The 21,668-nt window shown below is 46.1% G+C and overlaps 1 protein-coding gene across 19 annotated transcripts in view; it reads right to left on the reverse strand.

Moving 5' to 3' along the window:
- HSPG2 (heparan sulfate proteoglycan 2) overlaps positions 1-21,668 on the reverse strand; it is a 936,289-nt gene that overhangs the window by 606,393 nt on the left and 308,228 nt on the right. For all 19 annotated transcript variants that reach the window (XM_086921606.1, XM_086921602.1, XM_086921600.1 and 16 more), the window contains 4 exons: positions 20,617-20,736; positions 19,464-19,739; positions 13,226-13,345; positions 11,060-11,191 (listed from right to left, as the gene is read on the reverse strand). In XM_086921606.1, coding sequence (XP_086777732.1) covers positions 11,060-11,191; positions 13,226-13,345; positions 19,464-19,739; positions 20,617-20,736 — 648 coding nt within the window. The remainder of the gene's footprint in view (positions 1-11,059; positions 11,192-13,225; positions 13,346-19,463; positions 19,740-20,616; positions 20,737-21,668) is intronic.

Consider the following 21,668-nt stretch of genomic DNA (forward strand, 5'->3'; position numbering starts at 1 on the left):
GCTGTCTTTCTGGGTGGCTGGCCGCAATCTCCATGAGATCGACATGTCGGAAGAGGATCATGGTAGGGGGAGACTGCACACGCTGCTCCTGCCCAACTCAGATTTGCCGAGAGATGCCCCACCACTTCTTAGATTGGCGATCCTTTATTGGAGGAAGGCACTGAAATACACTTTCCCTAAGTCATCTTATGCCCCCACGATCCCTCTCTTGGGCATCCCATTGGGCACAGGGACTCTCACGACGACCTCGCTAGCTACCTGGCATGGAGAAGGAGTAACGCATGTGGGCGACCTGTTTGCGGAAGGACACTTGTTGTCCTTTGAAGACTTCAGAATCACACAGGGCGTACCTGGGGGCTCATTCCTGCTGCACGCTGGTCTCCGTAATTATATCACACACAAATGGTCACCTGAGGGCCAGGAACCTGACACAAACCCTCTCACCAAGATGCACTACCTAATGGGATCGGGTGCACACCTGACGAGATGGCTTACTGCTGGCATCCGAGAAGGGAGAGCGTTCTCTCTCTCGCAGCTTAGGGAGACATGGGAGGAGGATATTGGTAGGCCTCTGAGGGACAAAGAATGGGACCGAGTCCTGCAATTTCCCAAGAAGGTGGCTAGGAACCCCAAGTTCAAATTCATTCAATTAATGCTGCTGCATAGAGCCTACCTGACCCCGCACCGCATACATACGATGTTCCCCGATGCGAAAAGCAATTGCCCCCGCTGCGACACCGAAGACGCATCACTGATGCACATGCTGTGGCAATGCCCCAAGCTAGGATACTATTGGACCACGGTCCATGCATCGCTTGAGAGCGCAGGGGCTCTGTCCCGATCCCCTACACTAGAAGGCACTCTATTGGGGCTGGGGCCCTCCCAACGCAATAGGACAGTGGCGTCGCGCTTTGCAGACCTGGCCCTATTATTAGCGAAGCGAGCAATCACGATGAGGTGGAAGTCACCCAAGCCACCCAACCCTGACTTATGGAAGGCGGAAGTAGTGCGCTGGGGTAAGGCAGAGGGAGAAGCACTGCAGCGCGAAGAATACAGAGGTCTTCGGAAAAAACCGATCTCGTTGGACTGGTTTGTCACTCTGGGAGCGTTTGAGACTGGAGACGATGGAGATGAGGGGGATACCAGTGACACACCGAATGTGGAATAAATATGTCCGGAGCCGGACGAGCATGCACTGTTCCTGGCTGGGATGCATAACTATGGGAGGGGGAGCGCCCACATGCTGCCCTGTGGCCTCGCACCGTCTATGTGTACAGTGAGAAGAAGTTACATGTTATAATACCTGGAGTGACCCAGATGAATGTTCATCCAATTTATTCAATTAGATACCTGTCAGGAGAGTGTCGGGTGGGTTGATCGAGGGTGGTGGGAGGGTTTGAACATGCCGGGGTTTGTTTCGTTGCGACAGTTACGATCGCCACAAAATGTAAAATCAAAATGGTAATGCAAATATATGTGACAGTTACGATCGCCACAAAATGTAAAATCAAAATGATAATGCAAATATATGTTTTAAGCAGGCACATACATGTTTTACTCTGCTTTCCGGGACTTGGAAATTTATGTAACTGCTTTAACTACTATGCTAATAAACAGATTTTCAAAAACAAAAAAAAACTATTTGTCCTGGTACTACATTTTGATAAACTGTGAGGGTGTGTGCTTGACGTCTCCCTGCAACCCTTCGCCTGCACGGCGGAGCCCTGTGTGGAGGGTGCTGCGGGTTCCATGTGGCTTGGGCTTTGCTCTACTTTGGGCCTATGAGTAATCCTAGTCTATGCTGTTCCTGCCCCCTTCTGGTTGCGCTTGTTTGAGTGGCTTCCCTCGGCTTGGAGTGCTGGTGGCTCCACTCCTGGTTATTTTTTCTTCATATGCCTCAGAGCTGGTGTGGGACTGCAGTGTATGTGCTTCTTAGTGCCTGGGGTGCTCGTTTATCAACGGGGTCTGAAGCGCGCCGGGCAGGAGCTGTCATGGGGAGAACTGATAAATCCCAGCCTTGCCTCACTTTCGAGGCACTTAAGCCTGTGAAAACATCTCAGAAAGCGGCCTCAGACTCAGAGACGGATGCCCAAAGTGACACCACTCCCACACTCGAGACCACGCTCCTGGCAATGCAGCGCAGCCTTCAATCCACTGAGGGCACGATGGCGGCAGTCAATCAAATGTATTCACAGCTAGAAAAACAAAACACCCGTATGGGAGAGTTTGAACAGTGGATGTCTGTGTTGGAAGATGGCCTGGGAGAAGTCACTGGTAAGACGCTCAACATGGAGAAGGTGCTGGCCCTCATTCAGGCCAAGAATGAGGACCTAGAATTGCGGTCCTGGCGCAATACCATCAGAATTACGGGGATGCCGGAATCCACCAATGTGGGAAAGATGGAGACCTTCGTAGAAAACCTAATCAAAGAAATTTTTGGCACTGAGCAACTGTCTAACATGTTTATTATTGAGCGGGCCAACCGCTCTCTTGCAGCACAACCTATCCCGGGAGCCACTCCTCGCCCAATAATAGCGAGACTATTAAACTACAGGGATCATGACACTATAATGCGTATGGCCAGGGACAAAGGCGACATTATGCATCTGGGCAACGCACTGGCCTTCTCCCTGATTTCACAGTGGCTGTGCAGGCAGCTAGAAGGGAATTTGGGGCTGTGAAAAAATTACTGCAAGCTGAGGGGGTTGCTTATTCAATGTTGTATCACACTCATTTGCGGATAGGCCCCTGATGGAGACTAAAAACATTTCTAATCCCAAGGCAGCCCTAGAGCACGCTAAACAGTTGAAGCGAAGGCGGCGAGAATCCAGCAGTGCACGGGAAGGAGCAGTAGGGGGGTGGATTGGTTCTTTGATGTGGCACACTATCTCCATTTTATTCATGGTCGTATAATGCACTCATTCTTGTCATGTTATGTTGAAGACAGGGTCCAGTTATTAAGGGATGCAACAGGTACAGAGCGGGTGCTTGGCTTTGCCGGCGGTGTGCCTATTAGCCACCACCCCCCCTTCCGAGACCCATAGTGTGATTCATTGTTACACCACATATATATATTTTGGTACCTCCAAATAGGAAGGATTCCTCAGTAACAGCAGGTTACTATACATTTTGATTCTTTTCACACTTTGGACCTCATGGTTAGGGTGGGCCTAGGGCGCTCATACCGCTGAGATTCACACTTTGGTCCTGAAAAATGCCTAGCCATTAGCATGATATAGGCAGAAACGTGTTGACCATGCACACTGAGATAGCTGATCAATCTATCCAGCTCATACATCTCTCACTTTATTTTTACTCGTGTCTGGTTGGCCAACGAATAAAATTATTTTTGGACACAATCTGGACATTTTTAAACCACTGCACAATCGCTTTCACTTGTCACTCAGACACTAACCTGCTCCGCAGTAATTCTTGCGTTGAAGCACACCGGGGAGGCACTCGGCCTTCCTGGTGGGGCCCGATGATGAAACATGTCACCAACTAGGTTGGTGAGTGAGGGCTTTCTAATTAATCAAGTTTGAACTGGGAGACCAAGAGTGCTCCTTAGATTCCCTCTCTCTCTTGTTGATATTTGAGGTTATGTTTAGCTCATCTGCAGACTGGTCCTAAGGTATTCCCTAATTACAGTGGCACATGCCAGGATAAGCGCTGATACGGCGGGGTGTAATAATGTAGGCACAGTTAATAGACCTGCTCAGCAACCTCCTACTCGATGGGAGGTTAGTAGCGTTCCGATGCCCCCCCCCGAATTGGGTATACCCCACAAGCAAATTTCTCTTTTGGTCTTTGTTGGAGAAGGGTTCAGTTATGAAGGGATGGCTTTGGCGAATTGGGGATGCTGAAGTGGGTGGAGGTTGGGGGGGGGGGGGGATTGTTACTGGGGAGGGGGAGGGTGCACCGGCATTACTTTTGTATTGTGAATCTGAAGCTAAGTTGTATCATGTAATTATGGACACATGCGTTGGATTCTATTGTCTTTGTCTTAAGTCTCCAGTGCATGAACTGAATGAGTGGTAGAGTGAAGTTACTGACCTGCAATGTGCAGGGACTTAAAACCCCCAAGAAAATCCGATCAGTAATAGCCTATTTAGAAAGGTTGTACGTGCAAGTGGCCTTTCTCCAAGAGACGCACCTCACCAAGACCTCGGAACAAACAGTGGGTGCATGCTGGGAAGGGGTTAGAATTGCTTCCTCCTACTCTTCATACTCACGGGGGGTAATGATCCTTGTTAAAAAGGGGGTCCCATTTACTCTTATTCAGGCCGAAACGGACGTGCATGGGAAAGTGGTAATGGTATATGGTCAATTGGGTGGTATAAGTGTTAACTGGTCAATGTGTATGGGCTGAATTTTGACGATCCTTCCTTTTTTGCAGATGTATGGCGTCGTATCTCCGGGTTTATTTTATTTTGTTTATTTATTTTGAAAGTTTTATATAGCGCGAACAAGATCTTTGCAGATATCAGAGCGCTTTACAAAGCAGCCGGTTTCCTCTGGTTGAGACACTCTGAGGAGGCGACTTTAATGTGTGTCTGGATGTGGTCCTGGATCGAGTGAGTAGCGGTGCAGTGAGGCTTAAGCAGGCTTCTGAGGCGTTGCTGTGGGATCTTGGATGCAGGTAATCTGCATGACGTCTGGCGACTTAGTCACCCTGGGGTGAAGGAAAGCACCTTTATCTCCTCTTTACATGGAACGTAGTCCAGCATAGATTTCTGTCTCGTTACCGAGGTTGTCTGTACTTGGGTGGTGAGGGTCAGTCACATGATTTGACACTCTCGGACCACTCCCCGGTGGTTCTTGAGCTGCAGGTGCCTACATGTGAGAGGCCACTCTTTGTATGGCGTCTACAGCAGGCCTCACTCACCGATCCAGTTTTTAAACAGACTATTGGGGAGGCAATTTGTTATTATTTTCGGGAGAATGATGGCTCTGTTGGAAGTGCCGGAGTGCTGTTTGAGGCATTTAAGGTGACTATTAGGGAAACTTGAATAAGGGCACAGGCAGGAGTGTTGCGGGACCTCAGACGTAGGATACATAAATTAGCAGCTGACTCTCTTGAGCGTGAGTATGAGAATAACCCTTCTCCAGCAACGTTAGCTGCAATAAGGGACCATGTTACAGAGCATAATGATACGGTCGACCAAGAGCTCATACACAAATTCAGATGCAGTACAGCTCGCTATTATGGGGAGGGGGTCGCCTGGGCCCTGCTCTGGCTCAGAAATTGCCAGCGCCACGCAGTCAGGAATGTATCACTGAGTTATTGGATGACGATGGGGCTGCACACTACACATCTCCCGAGATTAGTGAGATAGTCCTCAGCTTCTACACCAAATTCTATGCAGCTAGAGGCACAGTGCCGACAGCGGATTTACACTCCTATCTGGATGATGTTGCACTGAGGTGGCTCTCCCAGGGGCAAGGGGAATATCTTACACAGCCATTTGATATTGAGGACGTTTAACTGGCCATTATGTCACTTCGCACATGTAAAGCTGCGGGACTGGACGGGCTCCCCAGCAAGTTTTATAAGGCTTATATAGAAGATCTTGCTCTTAGGCTTCTTAAGATGTATGTGGAGGCGTATGAAGAGGGGAAACTACCACCCACCTTCAAAGAAGCCCTTTTGGTGACACTTTTGTAGCCTGGCAAGACTGCCAATGGGGGCAATTCCAATAGGCATCTTTCAATTAATATTATAGATGCCAAGATAATGGCAAAAATTATAACCAACAGGCTTCAGCCGCTAGTTCCTCTCCTGGTCCTTCTGGACCAGTCTGGTTTTGTGACTGTCAGGTCTACGGCACACAACTTACGTACAGTGTTCTCTACTCTACATTATTTTGACCCCGACTTCCAAGCCGTGGCTGTGCTCCTCGACGCTGCAAAGGCGTTTGATTCCCTTCAGCGGGACTATATGTGCACTGTTTCAACTAGGGTGGGCCATCCACAGTTTCACTAGTGGATTAAGGTGCTGTATATCGATCCCGTAGCTGGAGTGCGTGTTAATGGGAGGGTGTCATTGGCCTTTCCTATAGCAAAGAGGCAGCGTCAGGGGTGCTCCCTGTCACCGATGCTTTTCGCATTGGCACTGGAGCCTGTGGCGTGTAATTGCGCCAGCGGCATGCGGCGGGGCATTGCGCTTTTAGCAGCGACCACTGGTGGTCTCGCCGTATGCCGATGACATGCTCCTGTATGTTCGCGAGCCTACCAGTTTATTTTTATTTTTTTAATTGGAACTGCTCCGGGAGTACGTCAAATTTGAAAGATACTCTGGCTTAGGGATGATTTGGGCAAAGTCAATGGTGTTCCCACTAACAGGTGGCATGAAGGAAGTAGCACTAGTCTTCCCGCTGACATGGACTCAGGATCCGGTGAAGTATCTGGGGATATGGTTACACAGAGTTCCTGATTGGGTCATCTCTGAAAACTATGGTAGAGCTATCATGCGAATTACTGAGCAGGTGGAGCGATGGGCGCGCTTACCTCTTTCGCTTGCTGATTGAATAGCGGTTACAAAAATTACTTTTTTGCCCATGTTGCTTTATCTCTTTGTAAATATCCCTATTAAGGTGAATATTGTGTTATTCAAGACACTTCAGTCTGCATTACTTACATTTGTGTGGGGCTGTAAGAAGACCAGATGCAGCTAGGATACTTTGGTGCAGCCATTCAACCGCGGAGGCTTTGAGGCTCCTGACATACAATTATACTATCTATGTACGCAGTTGCAGTTTGCGCATTATTGGTACTTTCCACAGCGATTTCTGCCTCACATTGCTATAGAATCACATGCTGTTCTCCCATTGCCGCTGTCCGCGGCAACTCTTTCGGGAGGTGTGGGAGGCCCCAGGACTGAAATTAACCCGGTGCAATGCACTGCATAGGCCTGGAGGACTCTAGCCAAAAGAACACAACTTCCCTATCTATATGCCCCGTCGCTGCCACTGTCTGCGCATCCTCACTGTGTAAGTTGGCGGCTGTCGGAATCACCCAGATGGGGGACCTTTATAAATAGGTCAGTTTTGTTCGTTACAGGATGTACAGGGAGGCTGGAGCAGTGTTTTTATGCTGGGTTTCGTATATATCAGAGTTAGGCAGGCAGTTAGAGCCATTTACCCGAACTACCCAAAGGAACCTAAAATCCTGAAGGCGGTGCGGTCAGGGAAAGAGAGAAAGGGTCTGATCACCAAGCTATATAACGCCTCCCTGCAAGAGCAGGAGAACACCCCTCGTATGTTAGATGAAATATTGCGCTGGGGTACACATTAACACTTGAACAATGGAAGTCCTGCTGTGAGCTCACGGGTCACCTCACGGCGAATTCTAATCTTTGCATATTCCACTTTAGGTATTTGCACCAGTTATATTATGCCCCACTGCAACTTTGTAGGTATGGCCTGTGTGAGACTGCTAGCTGCATGAGATGTGGGCAGACAGATGGCAATTTGTTCATCGGGCAAGGATGTGTGCAGGTGTATTTGCATTTTGGTACAGAGTGGTAAATGTGCTCACTGATAATGTGCTGGAACCAGTGCGCTGTGCTCCGGAGATCTGTCTCTTAGGGTGTGTGAAAAGTCTAAAACCTTGCAGCCCTGTTAGCTAAAAGGGCTGTAGCGCAGTGCTGGGGGGGAAAAAAAACACCTACTGTTAAAAAATGGATTGGCGATCTACTTTACTGTAGAGATCAGCTGAGGATCTATGCCAAAGAGCTACCCGAGGCCTTGCGTCCAAAAGGAATTGGGACTCCATCCTATACTTGTCTTATGCTGTACCACTCATGTGGGGTTGTGACGCTCAGGATTCACTACATAAACAATGTATTGTCATCTGATATGCCAGTGGGGTGGGTGAGGTGTTTGTTTACATTGCTCTTTGAGTTGTATTTTCATGTAACTTACCATATTTATTGAAAAGCTAATAAACATTTTTAAAAAAAGCTTGAATGTTACTTTGAGTGCTAGAGAGCCCGGCGCTGGTAGGCCTAATTGCCCTCCATGAGTTTTCCGATTGAAGATTTTTGGTTCAAACGATACGCGGAGAATGAGAAACACAATCGAGAAACAATACTGTCGAGGGTAGTGAATTGCGCATCGAAGGGAACCAGAGAAACGGTACTGAAGTGCATCAATTGACATCTGAACCCAATGGCTGAAAAAAACAATCTCACAATGGAGTCGATGCCCATGAGCACTATCACCAAAAAGGCGGAGTCATACACAGTGCCAAGTTAATTTTGTTACGACTGTAGATAAGGTTTCTAGGTAGATGGGAATGAAATGATCACATGTGGGTGCTGACTTTGGTACAAACAATCTGAAGGGCTGTTGCATGAAGCAGCACCAGCATGAATGAAGGTTTTCTTTTCGAAACAGGTAATGAAAATATCAGGGGGGTTTTGGGAGCAGAGGTTATCTCAGACGCGGTAATGTTAGCCACAATAAATTGGATAAGTGATCTGGGTGGGTTTGATAACTGCTGTAGGTAAAAGTGAAGGTAACTGGATTTTCATGAATTCCTTCCTCAGTAATAGGAGCATAGTTCAGAGGATGGGTGATTTAAAGAGGCTTTACTCATTTCAGTCTTGTGGATCACACGTCTTTTTGAGATAAAGTCTGGGGAAAACCAAGGCTGTGAGGGTTTTCAACATGGTTATTTTATTTTCAAGATACATTAATATTTGTTGCTTAGGTGAGGTTTTTGTTGTTGGTGCTCATCATGGTGTGAACGCTGCAGTTTTGTAGGAAGGAAATGAGTTATTTGACAGATGAGTGTGTCACGGCAAGGCTCTGGGAGGTTTCTGAACAAGTATTTCCTGACTTTGCTGGGTAGGTTGTTGATGGGCATGAGGGAAAAGAAAGGGTATTGGGAAATGAGAGGTAGTGGAACTTGTGAGACTACTAGGGCATTTGATTTTGTGGACAGAATGAGAGACTAGATCTGGACATCTATCTCGTTTTCAGTGACATGACGGCAGTGTTAAATATAATTTACTAAAATGAAAAACTAGTATTTGGGAATGAAACTTATGTTTTCAGAAAACAAAAAGGCTTGCATTTGAGGAAGGAGTAAAACAAAATACGGTGAAAATAAGCTACCTTACTAATTAAAAGCTGTACATAGGAGAGAATAAAATGAGTTTAGAAGACCAAATTAGTTTATTAAAATAGATAAACTAGTATCCTATATAGGAGAGAGTTTGGGAAGAATGAGAAACTGATGATCTGTGACCACGTGTATCACTTTCTAAAAAACATGAAGCAGATAATTCAGCGATCAATCATGTCTCTTTAGGGACACGTATTACTGATGGTATGGCATTATCTCATCAGAATAGGGATTTTGTTTACCTGCTATGATAGTTTTTCATGACAGCGCTGTCACAAGGGATGGAAACTTCTGAGGCATCTTGGATAGTTTTTGTCAAAAACTATGCTGGAAAAAAGCAAGCATCAGCCTCGCTGTTTCAAAAGAGTCGTAAAGGAAAGACTATTCCAACTCATGCAAGTTCACCGCCGGGGCATGCGATGGTATGTATGAAGAAGCCACAGTGGCCGCATGGATAGAAAAGGTGGTTCTAAGGGTAAAGAATAAGATCTCATCATGAGAAGTGGATTTTGAGGTCACAGTGAAAGATTGTTGCATTAAAAAGTGGGACGTGAGTGGAGGCAAAATGAGACCTACTAGAAGGGGCAATGAGAGACTGCTGTGGGAAAACAGGGACCTATGGACAAAGGGGGAGGAAGTGAGTTGTATTTCCTCATACTTGAAGCAATGCTCTAGGGGAGATTGTATACAAAAAGCAGAGATAGGAGATTATGATCATTCTTGGAAGCCTGTAGGGATGGTGGCAAGAGGTGTTAGTAATAATTTTAGAGTGAGATTAAGGCAAAAGAAGGTTTATATGGATACTGCAACAGTGAGATAGATGGAATCAGTTATGTGGCTGCACCATAATATGGACAGAGTTTATAGATGTACATGGAATTAGAGTTCTAAACTAGCAGAAAGAAGAATTCAGAGGTATTGTATACAGGGAGGAAACAAAGTATGGACCATTTTTAGAGACACTGTATCATTGACTAGGTTAATTGAATATTTAAACTTTGGAAGTTTTACTTAGACTACTTAAAATGGGGCAAGGTGATCTGCTTAAATGCTCAGTGGTGAGTCTCTGACTCACATGGCTATATGTGGATTCATTATATTATTATTACTGTGCTGTAAGATACGCAGGTCATACCAGAGACTCAACAGTTTCCTTTCACTAAAGGGAGCATTTGATTTGTACTGCTTTGACGCACAAGCAGAATTGAACATTAGATGGTTCACAGTTTGCTGTTTTGACATGAAGTACAAACTAATGATCACAGAGTGAAAAGGGTCACTGCAACGTGAACCTGAGTGTCTACACACAGGTCAGTTCAATGCATCATGCCTTGAGGCTGTATCGCCACCTGAGCAACAAGTCTACATGGAAGACTGGAGCATGTAGACAGATGGGAACTGGATAGAGACTGACAGAGGAAACAACCATGACACTTGTGTCCCAGCTCTCCTTTGACCTCATCAAACTGGAGGGCATGATGGACAGTGAGTCATTATTTAAGAAATAGAGAGCATAGCTAAGGTAGGGCCAAGGCAAACACTATCTAGTGGTAGAGAATAGTTGATAGGGCAATGGAACAGAAGAGAACAGGAATAAAACATTGTAGAAGAGGAGCTCAGGGCTGGTGAATAGAGGAACGGTACACATACGTAGAGGCATGCTGAACCTCAATTCTAGTATGTCAATCTGGGCCTTCAGTACAAGACCCATGACTGGTACATTAGGCCAAAATGTAACTTGTAGAATCAGGGCAGCTGCATACCGACCCCAAACAGTAACAGAAAACCATATCTGGTTTCAGACATGCGAAGAAGCAGTCACAAAGAACTAGCCCTGCTGGCCATAGGCAGAGATTTGAACTCAAAAATGGTCCCTTTTCACAAAGACAAAGAGATCCAACTTTAGGAATCATTTTCAGTGATAACTTACGGCAGCCAAATTCATCAGAGCGGTCTTCGCAGTCTGCCTCGTCGTCACACTGGTAGCTGGCAGGAATGCAGGTGCGTGAAGAAACGCAGATAAACTGGTCTGGGGCACATGTATCACGTGGGCCCTTGGTAGCTGAAAAACATAAGGTATGTCTGGTCATTTCCACCTCTTAAAATTGATCAATAACATTAAAAAATACCAGACGTCACTTTACAAAACTGCAAAATAAACACACAGTAATAAATAATAGTACAACGTACAAAATGAAGAAGACCAGGAAAAAATAGTTTCAATCACATTAAACAGGTTATGTTATGAGAATTTTTTTTAGAGTCTAAGAGTATCCGGCGTGTGGCTGGATAAATCTCTCAAATTTGACCAGCAAGCAGTGGCAGTGTCAGGGGTCTGGCACGGCATCCTCGGAATGCTGCGGAAAGTCTTCCCCCTCCAGCCCATGGAGGTAAAGAGTCGTCGTCTAGGCCCCGATTCTTTTGTGCCTGGACTATTGTAACTCACTGTACCTGTAAGCTCCAAAATCTACACTAAGGAAGTTTCAGGTGGCACAGAATGTGCCGCACAACTTCTGACTGGCTCTTGTAGAATGCAGTCAGCCAGGCCCAGCCTGAAAACCTTACACTTGTTGCCAATTGAGGAGAGGATTTCCTTCAAGGCCTTATGTACTGCTCACAAGACCCTTATGGGCACAGGCCCTCGCATCAACCAGTCTCTGATTACAGCGTACCTTCCTAAGAAGTCTCTCCGCTCAGAGAATTTAAATCTAGCCAGCATCCCAAAAATCAATAGGTTGTCCTTTTCCTAAAACATATCCAGATTGTGGACTACCCTCCCTCTCAAACTACGTTTAGAAACGTCCCACCCTACCTCCGGAAGGGTCTAAAAACCTGGCTATTCCTAAGAGTAATTGCTAGCCGTCTACTTTCACCTGTTCTGCCGCTAGCGCTGTGATGCCTAAGGGTAGCCATGTGCTCAATAAATGCTCATTAATAATAATAATAATAATAATCCTGGTGCTGGTCAGATGTGCGACTAGCCTCGCCACAGGCGGGGTTGGATTAATGGAAGAGCCAGGTGTTCAGCTTCTTGCTGAAATCTACAAGAGGAGGCTCTGATGTGCAGTGGGTCGTTTGGGAGGGATGTAGGAGAAGGCCTACTCTCTGGAACGGTTTCTGTAAGCAGGAATCCAGCAAAGAGGAGGTGCCTGGGGGATTTGTGGAAGGAGATGCAACTGTTCAGGTAGGCAGGGCTTCGGTTGTGAAGGTGGGAGGTTGGAGTTTGAACTGCACACATTTGTATACCGGGAGCCAGTGGAGCACCCTGAGGAGTGGTGCGATGTGAGACCTACTTGGGCAGTTGAGGGTGAGTCTTGCTGCAGAGTTCTGGATAATCTGTAATCTTCTGGTGAGTTGTGTGCTGAATCCAGTATAGAGGGTGTTGCCATAGTCCAGCTTGCATGTGACAAGATGTGTAAGAGGTGTTGCTAGGCAGCCATTTGAAGATTTTCCTCAGAATCAATGTATGGAAGCAGGATGTGGTGACGAGGAAGACTTGTGTGGTCATGTCCAGTTTGCAGTCAATGAGGATTCAGAGGTTCCTGCCATGGGTGCTGTGGGTGGGAGAGGGACCAGGGTCAACTGGCCACCTGGTGGAGCCTCTAGGCGAGGTGCTCTTGCCAAAGATTGCAAAGTTTGTTCTGTCTGTGTTGAGCTCGAGACAACTGGACTTCATCCAGTTGGCAGCTTCAACCATGTAGGCAATACATGGTTCAATGAGTTGGGGTCTTGTCCCCGAGAGGCGAGAGTATGAGTTGCGCGTCATCTGCATAGTAAAGTAGGTTGATGATGTGTTTGCGATGGACATTGGCACGGGGTGGGGATGGAGATTACTTGTGCAATACTAATGGGTTTAGTGAAAGTGTCTCAAAGCTGAAACATGGCCACTTGGCAACAGATACCTTTACTAGGAGAGCAGACAGTAGTACTTATTTATGAAGGAAACCCTTGGCATGGAACCATATCCATGTGTGAAAACTGGCATCAAAAAAGCATTAAAGCAGCAACAGACCATGGCTGAGGAGAGAAACAGGTATTATAAGAGAGGGCGTCATTCATGCAAACATTCAGCTAAGTGTCACGTAGGTATACTTACGACAGTTGTACTCATCTGACCGATCACCACAATCATCGTCTCCATCGCACCGCCAGATCTTTAAAGCACACCGCCCATTCTGGCATTTAAATTCATTAGGTTCACATGGAGATGGCGTACCTGGAAAGGGGAGTGACATTATTAGGGCAGCCTACATACTCCTGCTGTGCAGCAAGGGTAAATAATTATTGCAACTAGGAAAAGAAGGATGGCCAAACTGATACAATCCTCTCAATCAAGACATTTCGCAAGCTTTTAAAATCTAAGAATCCTCTTTTACAGAAAGAATTCCAGGAGTTACTTTAGGAAAACACTGAGAAACAGAACTCCCTCAACTCAATACAAGTTTACAACAATTGTCAGGGCTCTTTAGAATGCAGCGATGTTCTAGAGAGTAAGTATAAGATCAGATGTCATATTTCGGAAAGTAGGCCCTTTAATGAAAGGCTGCTACATCAATGATACTATCGGTTCTAAGCCCAAGGGACTTACTTTGCATGTCCTCTTTAGAATCTACACCCAAAACTATACACTCAAAGATCTACTCCACACTTGATTTCCCACTGAGCCTCTTTATTCAGTGAGATCAGCATCGCATAAGCAAGCTTTCGGGACCCTCAAACATGCAAAGCTCACACAAGATAGCCTCAATCTCAGCTGTCTGTTTTTCAACCTCCTCTCAATCCACACTGTTGTCTATAGGAATAGCTCCCTTCTACGTCCTCAATTTAAATTCCAAGACTTGCTCCAATAGCGCTTTCTCTTGTTCTAGTCTACACACTTTGTTATATCAATTAAATGCCCTCTTATTTACTATTATACCACTCACTCTTGGCAGTATACATTTGCAAGCTGCCCTATGTCAGAGCAGATGGTGGTTATGGTTACTGTAAATATGAAGACCACACTGTACAAAGCACATATATAAACCAGACTCTTATTCTGGACTGCCCCACGGACAAAGTTGATATATTTTTTACTTGTTGTTGCTGAATTAGATTAGCCTGCGACAGTCGGCTCTTATTTACCTGCTTTGGTTACCTGCATTTTGTTTGTCTGTTCAATTAACATGATGTGTTCTGTTATCTTACTGTTTAAAGTTTGACTTCAGAATGTAGGTCCCAACATATGAAGGCGGATTTACAAACCAGACTAGTCTAGTCCCCAAATGATTGTGAACCCCAACTAAGTTTTGGAAAGCGACTGATGAATTAATCGGTAGCATTACAAAATCCCCATTTGCAGGGAGTCGCAAATACTCTTGGCTTATAACATTTTATGCGGTAGAAGTGCTTCTAGTATCTATTACAATTTCCAATATAGCACAATCTTAACAAGTAAATGTTTCAACATTTTTGCATCTTCATACTGCATGCTATCTCAAAAATATTCACTACATTCCTTAAATTCAGCATTAAACAAGCATTTACAATGCAATGGTTTCGCCTTTGTTAAAGTTAGAGCGATTGGCATTGCTCTTGACATTATTTTTATTTATGTTTTTTTTTAACATAAATAAATGGCATTGTCATTTACAATGCCACTAGCTTTATCTCTTGCAAATGACACACACCAACACCCACAGAGAGCCCCCCCAACACACACAAACCCCCCCCCACACACACACACCCACACAGAGCCCCCCCACACACAGCCACACAAAGCCCCCCACACACACCCACACAGAGCCCCCCCACACACACACCCACACAGAGCCCCCCACACACTGCGAGCCCCACCCCACACACTGTGGGCTCGCTGCGAGCCCCCCCGCAGGCAACAGAGGCACGAAAACAGGGTCACAAGCAAGCAACAGGGTCACAAGCAAGCAACAGGGTCCCAAGCAAGCAACAGGGTCACAAGCAGGCAACAGAGGCACGAAAACAATCTTGAAGTTGCCTATACAAGTTGTATTTCCATGGATACCCAAGTCAGCTAAAAGTAGCACTAGGCAAGAAGTGAGACTCATCAAGTCAATGGGTAGGAACAAAGCTGGTTTAATCTTTTCAGACCTGTGATGTGACCCTTCAGTCTTTTCAACGAGTCAAACAGCCAGTAATAGTTTTCTTGGGAACATGGCCCTTATTAGTGGGCGTAAGATGCGATAAAGAGTATTAGAGGGTTTCCACTGATGCTGCTGCATCGCTGTCTGCTTCTAGTATTACACCAGTGTAAAAATATGTAATCTTTTTTTTGTTTAATTAATTTGTCACCCGATAAGGAAAGGGCTCTATTTTAACTTTTAGCTGGTAGACGGAGACCTGGAAGAGGCTAACCTGGCATTATACACCATCAAAAGCGAGGGGCCAGGTGGAAGGTGGTGTGAAAAAAAACAAGTTGGCAATCTTTTCAGTCCTCGGCACCAGCAGCAGACTACTAAAAAAATGCGTTGGGCCCCAGCACTTATTCTATTTATTTGTCAAAGTAATAACCGTACTTAAAGGTACACGGTGTCCTCTAATGACACAACAGTACACCGAGTCCTGTACAAGTGCTCGTATTCCCTAGGTCACCTCAGATATAGTGACGCGTGTAACAATGACGTCATCGCTGCGCATTGCTAAATAAACACAAAAGGGCTCCAACCCTTGCAGCAGATTACATCTCGGCGCATGTCACCTGCCACGAACGGCGTGACGTCCCTAAAAATACCCGGCTCGCCGCGTATCCCATTGTTCTGCCTTCTAACAACGTAAAGCAAAAACTTGACCTGCTCATCATCACATTTGTTTTTTTTACGTCATAGAACGTTCACACTCCACATCTGCTAGATCTGTCTCATCGGGCATCTCTAGCGCATCTTCCCTTCTTGAAGATTTTTTCGTTGAATGCTCAAGGTTGATTCTGATCCTTGACAAGTTCTCACCATAGTCACATTATGTAGATTCACTGTATATAGATTAATCAGCATGGACAGACAAAATATGTTGCATGGACCAGGCCATTGGCCATTCCTTGGGCGGGCATCGGGCGTGCCTCAGTTATATTTAGTGACATGGGCGAGCTACATGTAGATTGCCCACCTTCTGTTGCAATGTATATTTTAAAAATTGAACTTGGGTTATTTGCTAAGCTTTATTGAACTAGTAATAAAAAAGTATTCCTGCCCCACGGAGGTCTATTTGTTTCAACTCACATTGTTCTTTGTTTTCTGTGTTTTGTTAAATCTATTTGCACTGGGGGTTTAGTCTCCGTGCTCAAGGCGTGTCACTGAGCCCTCGCCACGGGATCCTCCGAAGCCCCCCACCCCCTCCCCACAGCGTCTGTCTGAGTCTCATAATTACTTCCCCTGGGGCCCCCCTTCCGTTTACCAGTTGTGCCACTTGCTCCCTCGGCCGGCGCTGCCCCAGTTGCAGGCGCGCCCGAGGTTGCCTACCGCAGAGATCTGCTGGTGAGTGACAGCCATTGATCGGCCGGCAGCCCCCGCTGGTCCCTCTGCCCCCTCTACGCAATGACCCTCGGAGGATGACCTCTGCCACGACCTTTCTGCCGATGCGTAAAAAGGGCGATCCCCGCCGCTACATGAATATGCAACCGGCGTCTTGCTTTTCAGGGTGTTGTGTACGAGCACGTGTAGGTTTTACTATGAATGAAGATTACATTAACACGTTCGCTTGGTTATGAAAGTAGATCTGTTCTTTTAAGTTTCATCGTTTGAGATGAAATGTTGCCAGACAAACCACAAGCTCGGGTCTTTCTTCACAAAGCTCATTGGGCATGGAACACAAGTTGCGCCCCCGCGGCCGTCGCCATTTTAACGGAGGGGGGCGCCTCGCACACTTCCAAGCAGTAAGATGGCGTCGTTTGTTTTTCAACAGCCAAGTCGTGTTAGGTAAGCTGCGGTGAGGAAGAAACACATCCAAAACACTACACATGGAGTAAACAACCTCCCTCTGTCCGGGATGATACCCCATTCACAAAGCTCATTGGGCATGGAACACAAGTTGCGCCCCCGCGGCCGTCGCCATTTTAACGGAGGGGGGCGCCTCGCACACTTCCAAGCAGTAAGATGGCGTTGTTTGTTTTCCCGGCGGCTGGTGCACGGTGCTCCTGCCGCTCGTTACCTGTATGCGTTCCGCGATGCCCTGTTCTGTACTCGGCGGGCCTGTGCAGCGCAGTCCCTGGCTCTCACAGGAACAGCAAGACTCAGTGTTGCGAAACCGGTTGCAGCTCTCGTTTCAGGAAAGTGGGTGCGGCCCCTGGCGCGGATAGCTGTAAATGGATGCGTGAGGCGGGCCACGAGGAAAAGTGTGAGCAGTCCGTGCTCGGAATCATTCCAATTACCTGCCGCTCCCGCTGGCAGCCTCCGCCCGGAGCCGGCCGGCTCTCGGGCGCTGCTACTTTTAACACCGCTAATTGCCGCCTTCCCGTTCGAGTGCCGGCAATGCCAGGACCAGACACGGGGGCGTTCCCGGCGTCCCGTGACGTCGGCAAAAGCCAAAGAATGTCGGGAACGCCCCCGTGTCTGGTCCGGCATTGACGGACAGGCCCCTCGTCCAATGGCAAGGCTCCGTTTACGGAGCCAGCCAATCAAGGACGAGGGCCGAACAAAAGCCACACTACTCTTCTCAACAGGATTTCGCCTGCGCGGAAAAGCTGCGCAGAGCGCAGCTTCCGCTAGGCGAAACCTAAAAACTGTCCTTTAATTAAAATGTTGGCTTGTCACTTGTTCTTTTTTTCTTTTCAAATGCCCCTCTCCTTCCCAAGTATCATCTCCATGCCCCCTCAGTCTGAGCACAACCTGCTCTGACACATGCACCTTTGACTATTCTCTATTTCAGCAAATTTCCAACAACTAATTTACAAGATCACAATATCTTCTCCCTCTGCTGTAAGTTATACCTATGCAACCTAACAATACCTAATCTGCTCTAACTCCTGTATTAATCCCACCAACCATGTGTTTGAGCTCACTCGCCCTCCCCCCTACCCCATATCCCCCACACCAGAGCTTTAAACAGGCCGGTACTGTCCAGTACGGAGTACCGGCACTATTTTATTTTAAGAGGGAGAGTACCAGCACTTCCCAAGAGAAATGCAATACCTTTAATAGGAGAGTACTGGCACCTCTCAAAAACAAGCAGGTACTATGTTACAGAGTACCTGAACTTCTATTTTTTCATTCCAAGCACTGCCCGACACTAATGATTGTGACCAACCGCTACTGCTTTTGTCTGCCATAAATTACTGAAATGACTTCATGGAATGGTTTGCTTTGAGTGCACAAGACTAATCTAAAAAAATAATAAACAGTAACCAATAACACTAAACTAACCATCAACCTTGGGTCATGGAGCAGCGTGCTGTCCGGTGTAAAGAACTTTGACGCCTCGTCAGTGGTAATAAGCTCTGTATATATGCAATTACAATACCATGTCTTCTCTTTCCTCTTCACTGTGCTTTCTTGTCATATTGCACTCATACCAATCTTTCATGAAGGCCTTACTCCTGGCTCCTTAATAAACACCCCATTTCTACCCCCTGCCCGCCAACACTGACTTACTGAATTACTCATCCACACTAAATTAGAAATTAATTCTTTCCAGACGCAGACTTCTCAGTTCACTCTCGAGCCTAGGAGCAACTTTCTCCATCCTACTCTTACCTGGCCTTGTATCCCTCTATCAAGCAGTTCTCTTTCACCTCACTCTATTCTGGCATCTTCCTTTCTTCCTCTCCACCTTAACCTCTACAGTATTTGTCTTCCTTATTTACCCTGCTCTCTTGTGGTTTTCTCCCATCCTCTAAGACCGGATGTCAAAGTTCTTGAAGGTCCTTCTGATCCCTTCACTATCACCAAGCAAGTCCTCTTCATCCTCCAAATGTCCCCAGCATCCTTGTGTTTATTACCATGCCAGTCTTCACATTACCCTCCCACTCCTGCCTACTACCTTCTGCCCATAATACCCCTGTATACTCTTACTTTCTCTTGCCACAGATATCCTGTTAATGCCCCTCCACCTTTCGCAGCCCTTCATCAGCCTTTCACTGTTCTTTAATCTCATTACACCACAAATGGACTAAACCTTTATCCTTGCCTTTCATGGCTTAGTCTTTTTGCAGTTATAATTCATTTCTAAATGTCTCCCAAGCCATCATTTGTTCTGCCTCCACCGCAACTCAAAATACACCTCTAAGTATTGCTTCATATTAGTTTATTTTCCTGGCCTGAGAATGTGTTACCTCGATGCCCCTCATTCCTTCCAAAGGACAGCTTAACTACCTTCTATCTACTCACCACAGTTCAACTCGTCGCTGCCATCCTTGCAGTCCCTTTCTCCATCACACAGATAGTCCCGGGGTATGCACTGGCCATTTGGGCACCGGGCTTCTTCGCGTAGGCACTGCCTTGGACCCACATCTATGGGAGGCTTAGGGGTTGTCCTCCTTGGGGGTGTGGTTGCTGGTACTCTCCTGGTTGTCGTGGCTGGGACAAGGGTTGTTGTTGGTACATAAGGAGGCCTCGTAGGGGGTACTGGAGGTAGCGTCCTTATCCGTTGAGTAGTGGGGAAAACTGTAAGGAAACGAATTAATTGAAATGAAATGGAAATCTATGTCAAAATACAACACAATAGTTAATTCTTTTTCCTTATCCAACCTTCTCCATTCTTATTTACCCAAATTCCTGAACTACGTGTCAATGTACAATCATGCATTAAGTCTCAATATGGCCGGGGAACAGAGCTGGGATGAGGGAAGCCATATTGGGATCTTTCACACTTCTTTAAAACATGTGTTTGTATTAAGCTGAATGGTGTTTTGTAATAAATGTCTGATTTATGATAATTAGAAAGTGAACTGCATTCTGATATTCTGCAGCACAAACTGCACCAACCAGTATCTAAAACGTTATTCACAACAAATCCTAGGGTGGAAGAATTCTAGAAGTTTCTAGCTATGTTCTTGGAGTCAACTGTGGTCATATTCAAAGAAGCATGAGGCACACTGATGCAAACTAAGGCTTAGCATATGACGGAAAATGCCCAAAGTGTAGAATGGCCCATGTATGTTGGCGTCCTCCTCTTTTGGTGCCAACCACATGCCAGTTTAAATATGGAGATTGGGTGCAGCCAACAACATATTCTGGAAAAGACACACTGAACTTGAAATGCTCTTAAGATGCCTAATAGGCAACAGCCTGGCTCTCTCTAAGTAGGGGTGAATGATGATTGTGGGAGGGGCTTATAAGCATTCATTCCAACTATCACATGTATATCATCCAACAAAACAAAGCAACATCTCCTTCCATAAATGTTCAGATGGACAGTAATCCAGTATGCACGAAGGCCCCTTTGGTCTTGCATATGAAAAACAGCAGGGAAAAGAACGTAACAAGGACCTTCGAAGGGAGAAGTTCTGACAAATGATGCATTTGAATTGGAGGAACTCACCACATCCCTCTTCATCAGAATTATCCCTGCAGTCCGGTCTGTAATCACAGCGGTCATCCTTTGGAATACATTCACCGCTCCTGCAGGTGAACTCATCGCTAGAGCACTGGCCAACCACTTCTGTGGTGCAAAGCAAAAAAACAAACAAACAAAAGAGGTGGATAGGTTGATTTAGAAAACAAATTCTCCATCCACTCCCTAAATCTCAAAACTGACTTGAAACAATACTGCTATTCAATATTCAGGCTCACAAAAGAATGCATTCTCCCAAATCATTCCCATATTAAACCCACAAACGGACCAGCCAAAGAACCCAAGTACGTACTAGAAATGTTCAGCCGAACTAAACATCTGTCAACTAATTACCTGCTTCATGGACATAGTCTCTCCACTCTGGGCTATTTATCGCTGATGCAAGGCCATGGTATCTCAAGTTCTCCACCCTCTATGTTGAATTCCATTTCCATGCTCCGAGTCTCCCAAGCATGAGAGGCTGCCCAAGATTCTGCTCTTCTCTCTGGCTTTCTTTTGACGTCCCCAAATCTCCAAATATACGTCACGTCTGTCGGCTGCTTCTATCTACCTTTCCAACAACAGAACTCCCCCAGAGTAGTGATGCAGCCCTTTAATCCTGGCACATAAATCCACACTTCGCTTTATGATCCTTCTCTATACCACTGAAAACTCAACAGCAAATCCACTTGCATTTTTGGTATTATAACTGCACACTTCATTCTATCAATGAACTGCAAATTAGGACTTTAGCATAGTAAACACCTCCAGGGCAAGGATTTTGGGATACTAGGCAAAAGTAATTTTGCAGTTTTAGCCCGCTTGCTCCCCTAAAAGCGGCCTCTCTGTTACAAAATGGTGCACCCTTGCAGTTGCCCCCAGGGGTATCTTCATGATATCATAATTATGTAACAGCAGCTCTGATCAGGAACTAATCAAATTGCTGCTATATAGAAAGTGGTAGCACTGTTAGGAAGAACCCCTGGCACTTCCAAATTTGTGCCTAAGGGAGTTCGCCAATGGTCCTCAGTCTTTTGATT

This window comes from Lissotriton vulgaris, chromosome 5 (assembly GCF_964263255.1).
Source record: "Lissotriton vulgaris chromosome 5, aLisVul1.2, whole genome shotgun sequence".
NCBI lineage: Eukaryota > Metazoa > Chordata > Amphibia > Caudata > Salamandridae > Lissotriton > Lissotriton vulgaris.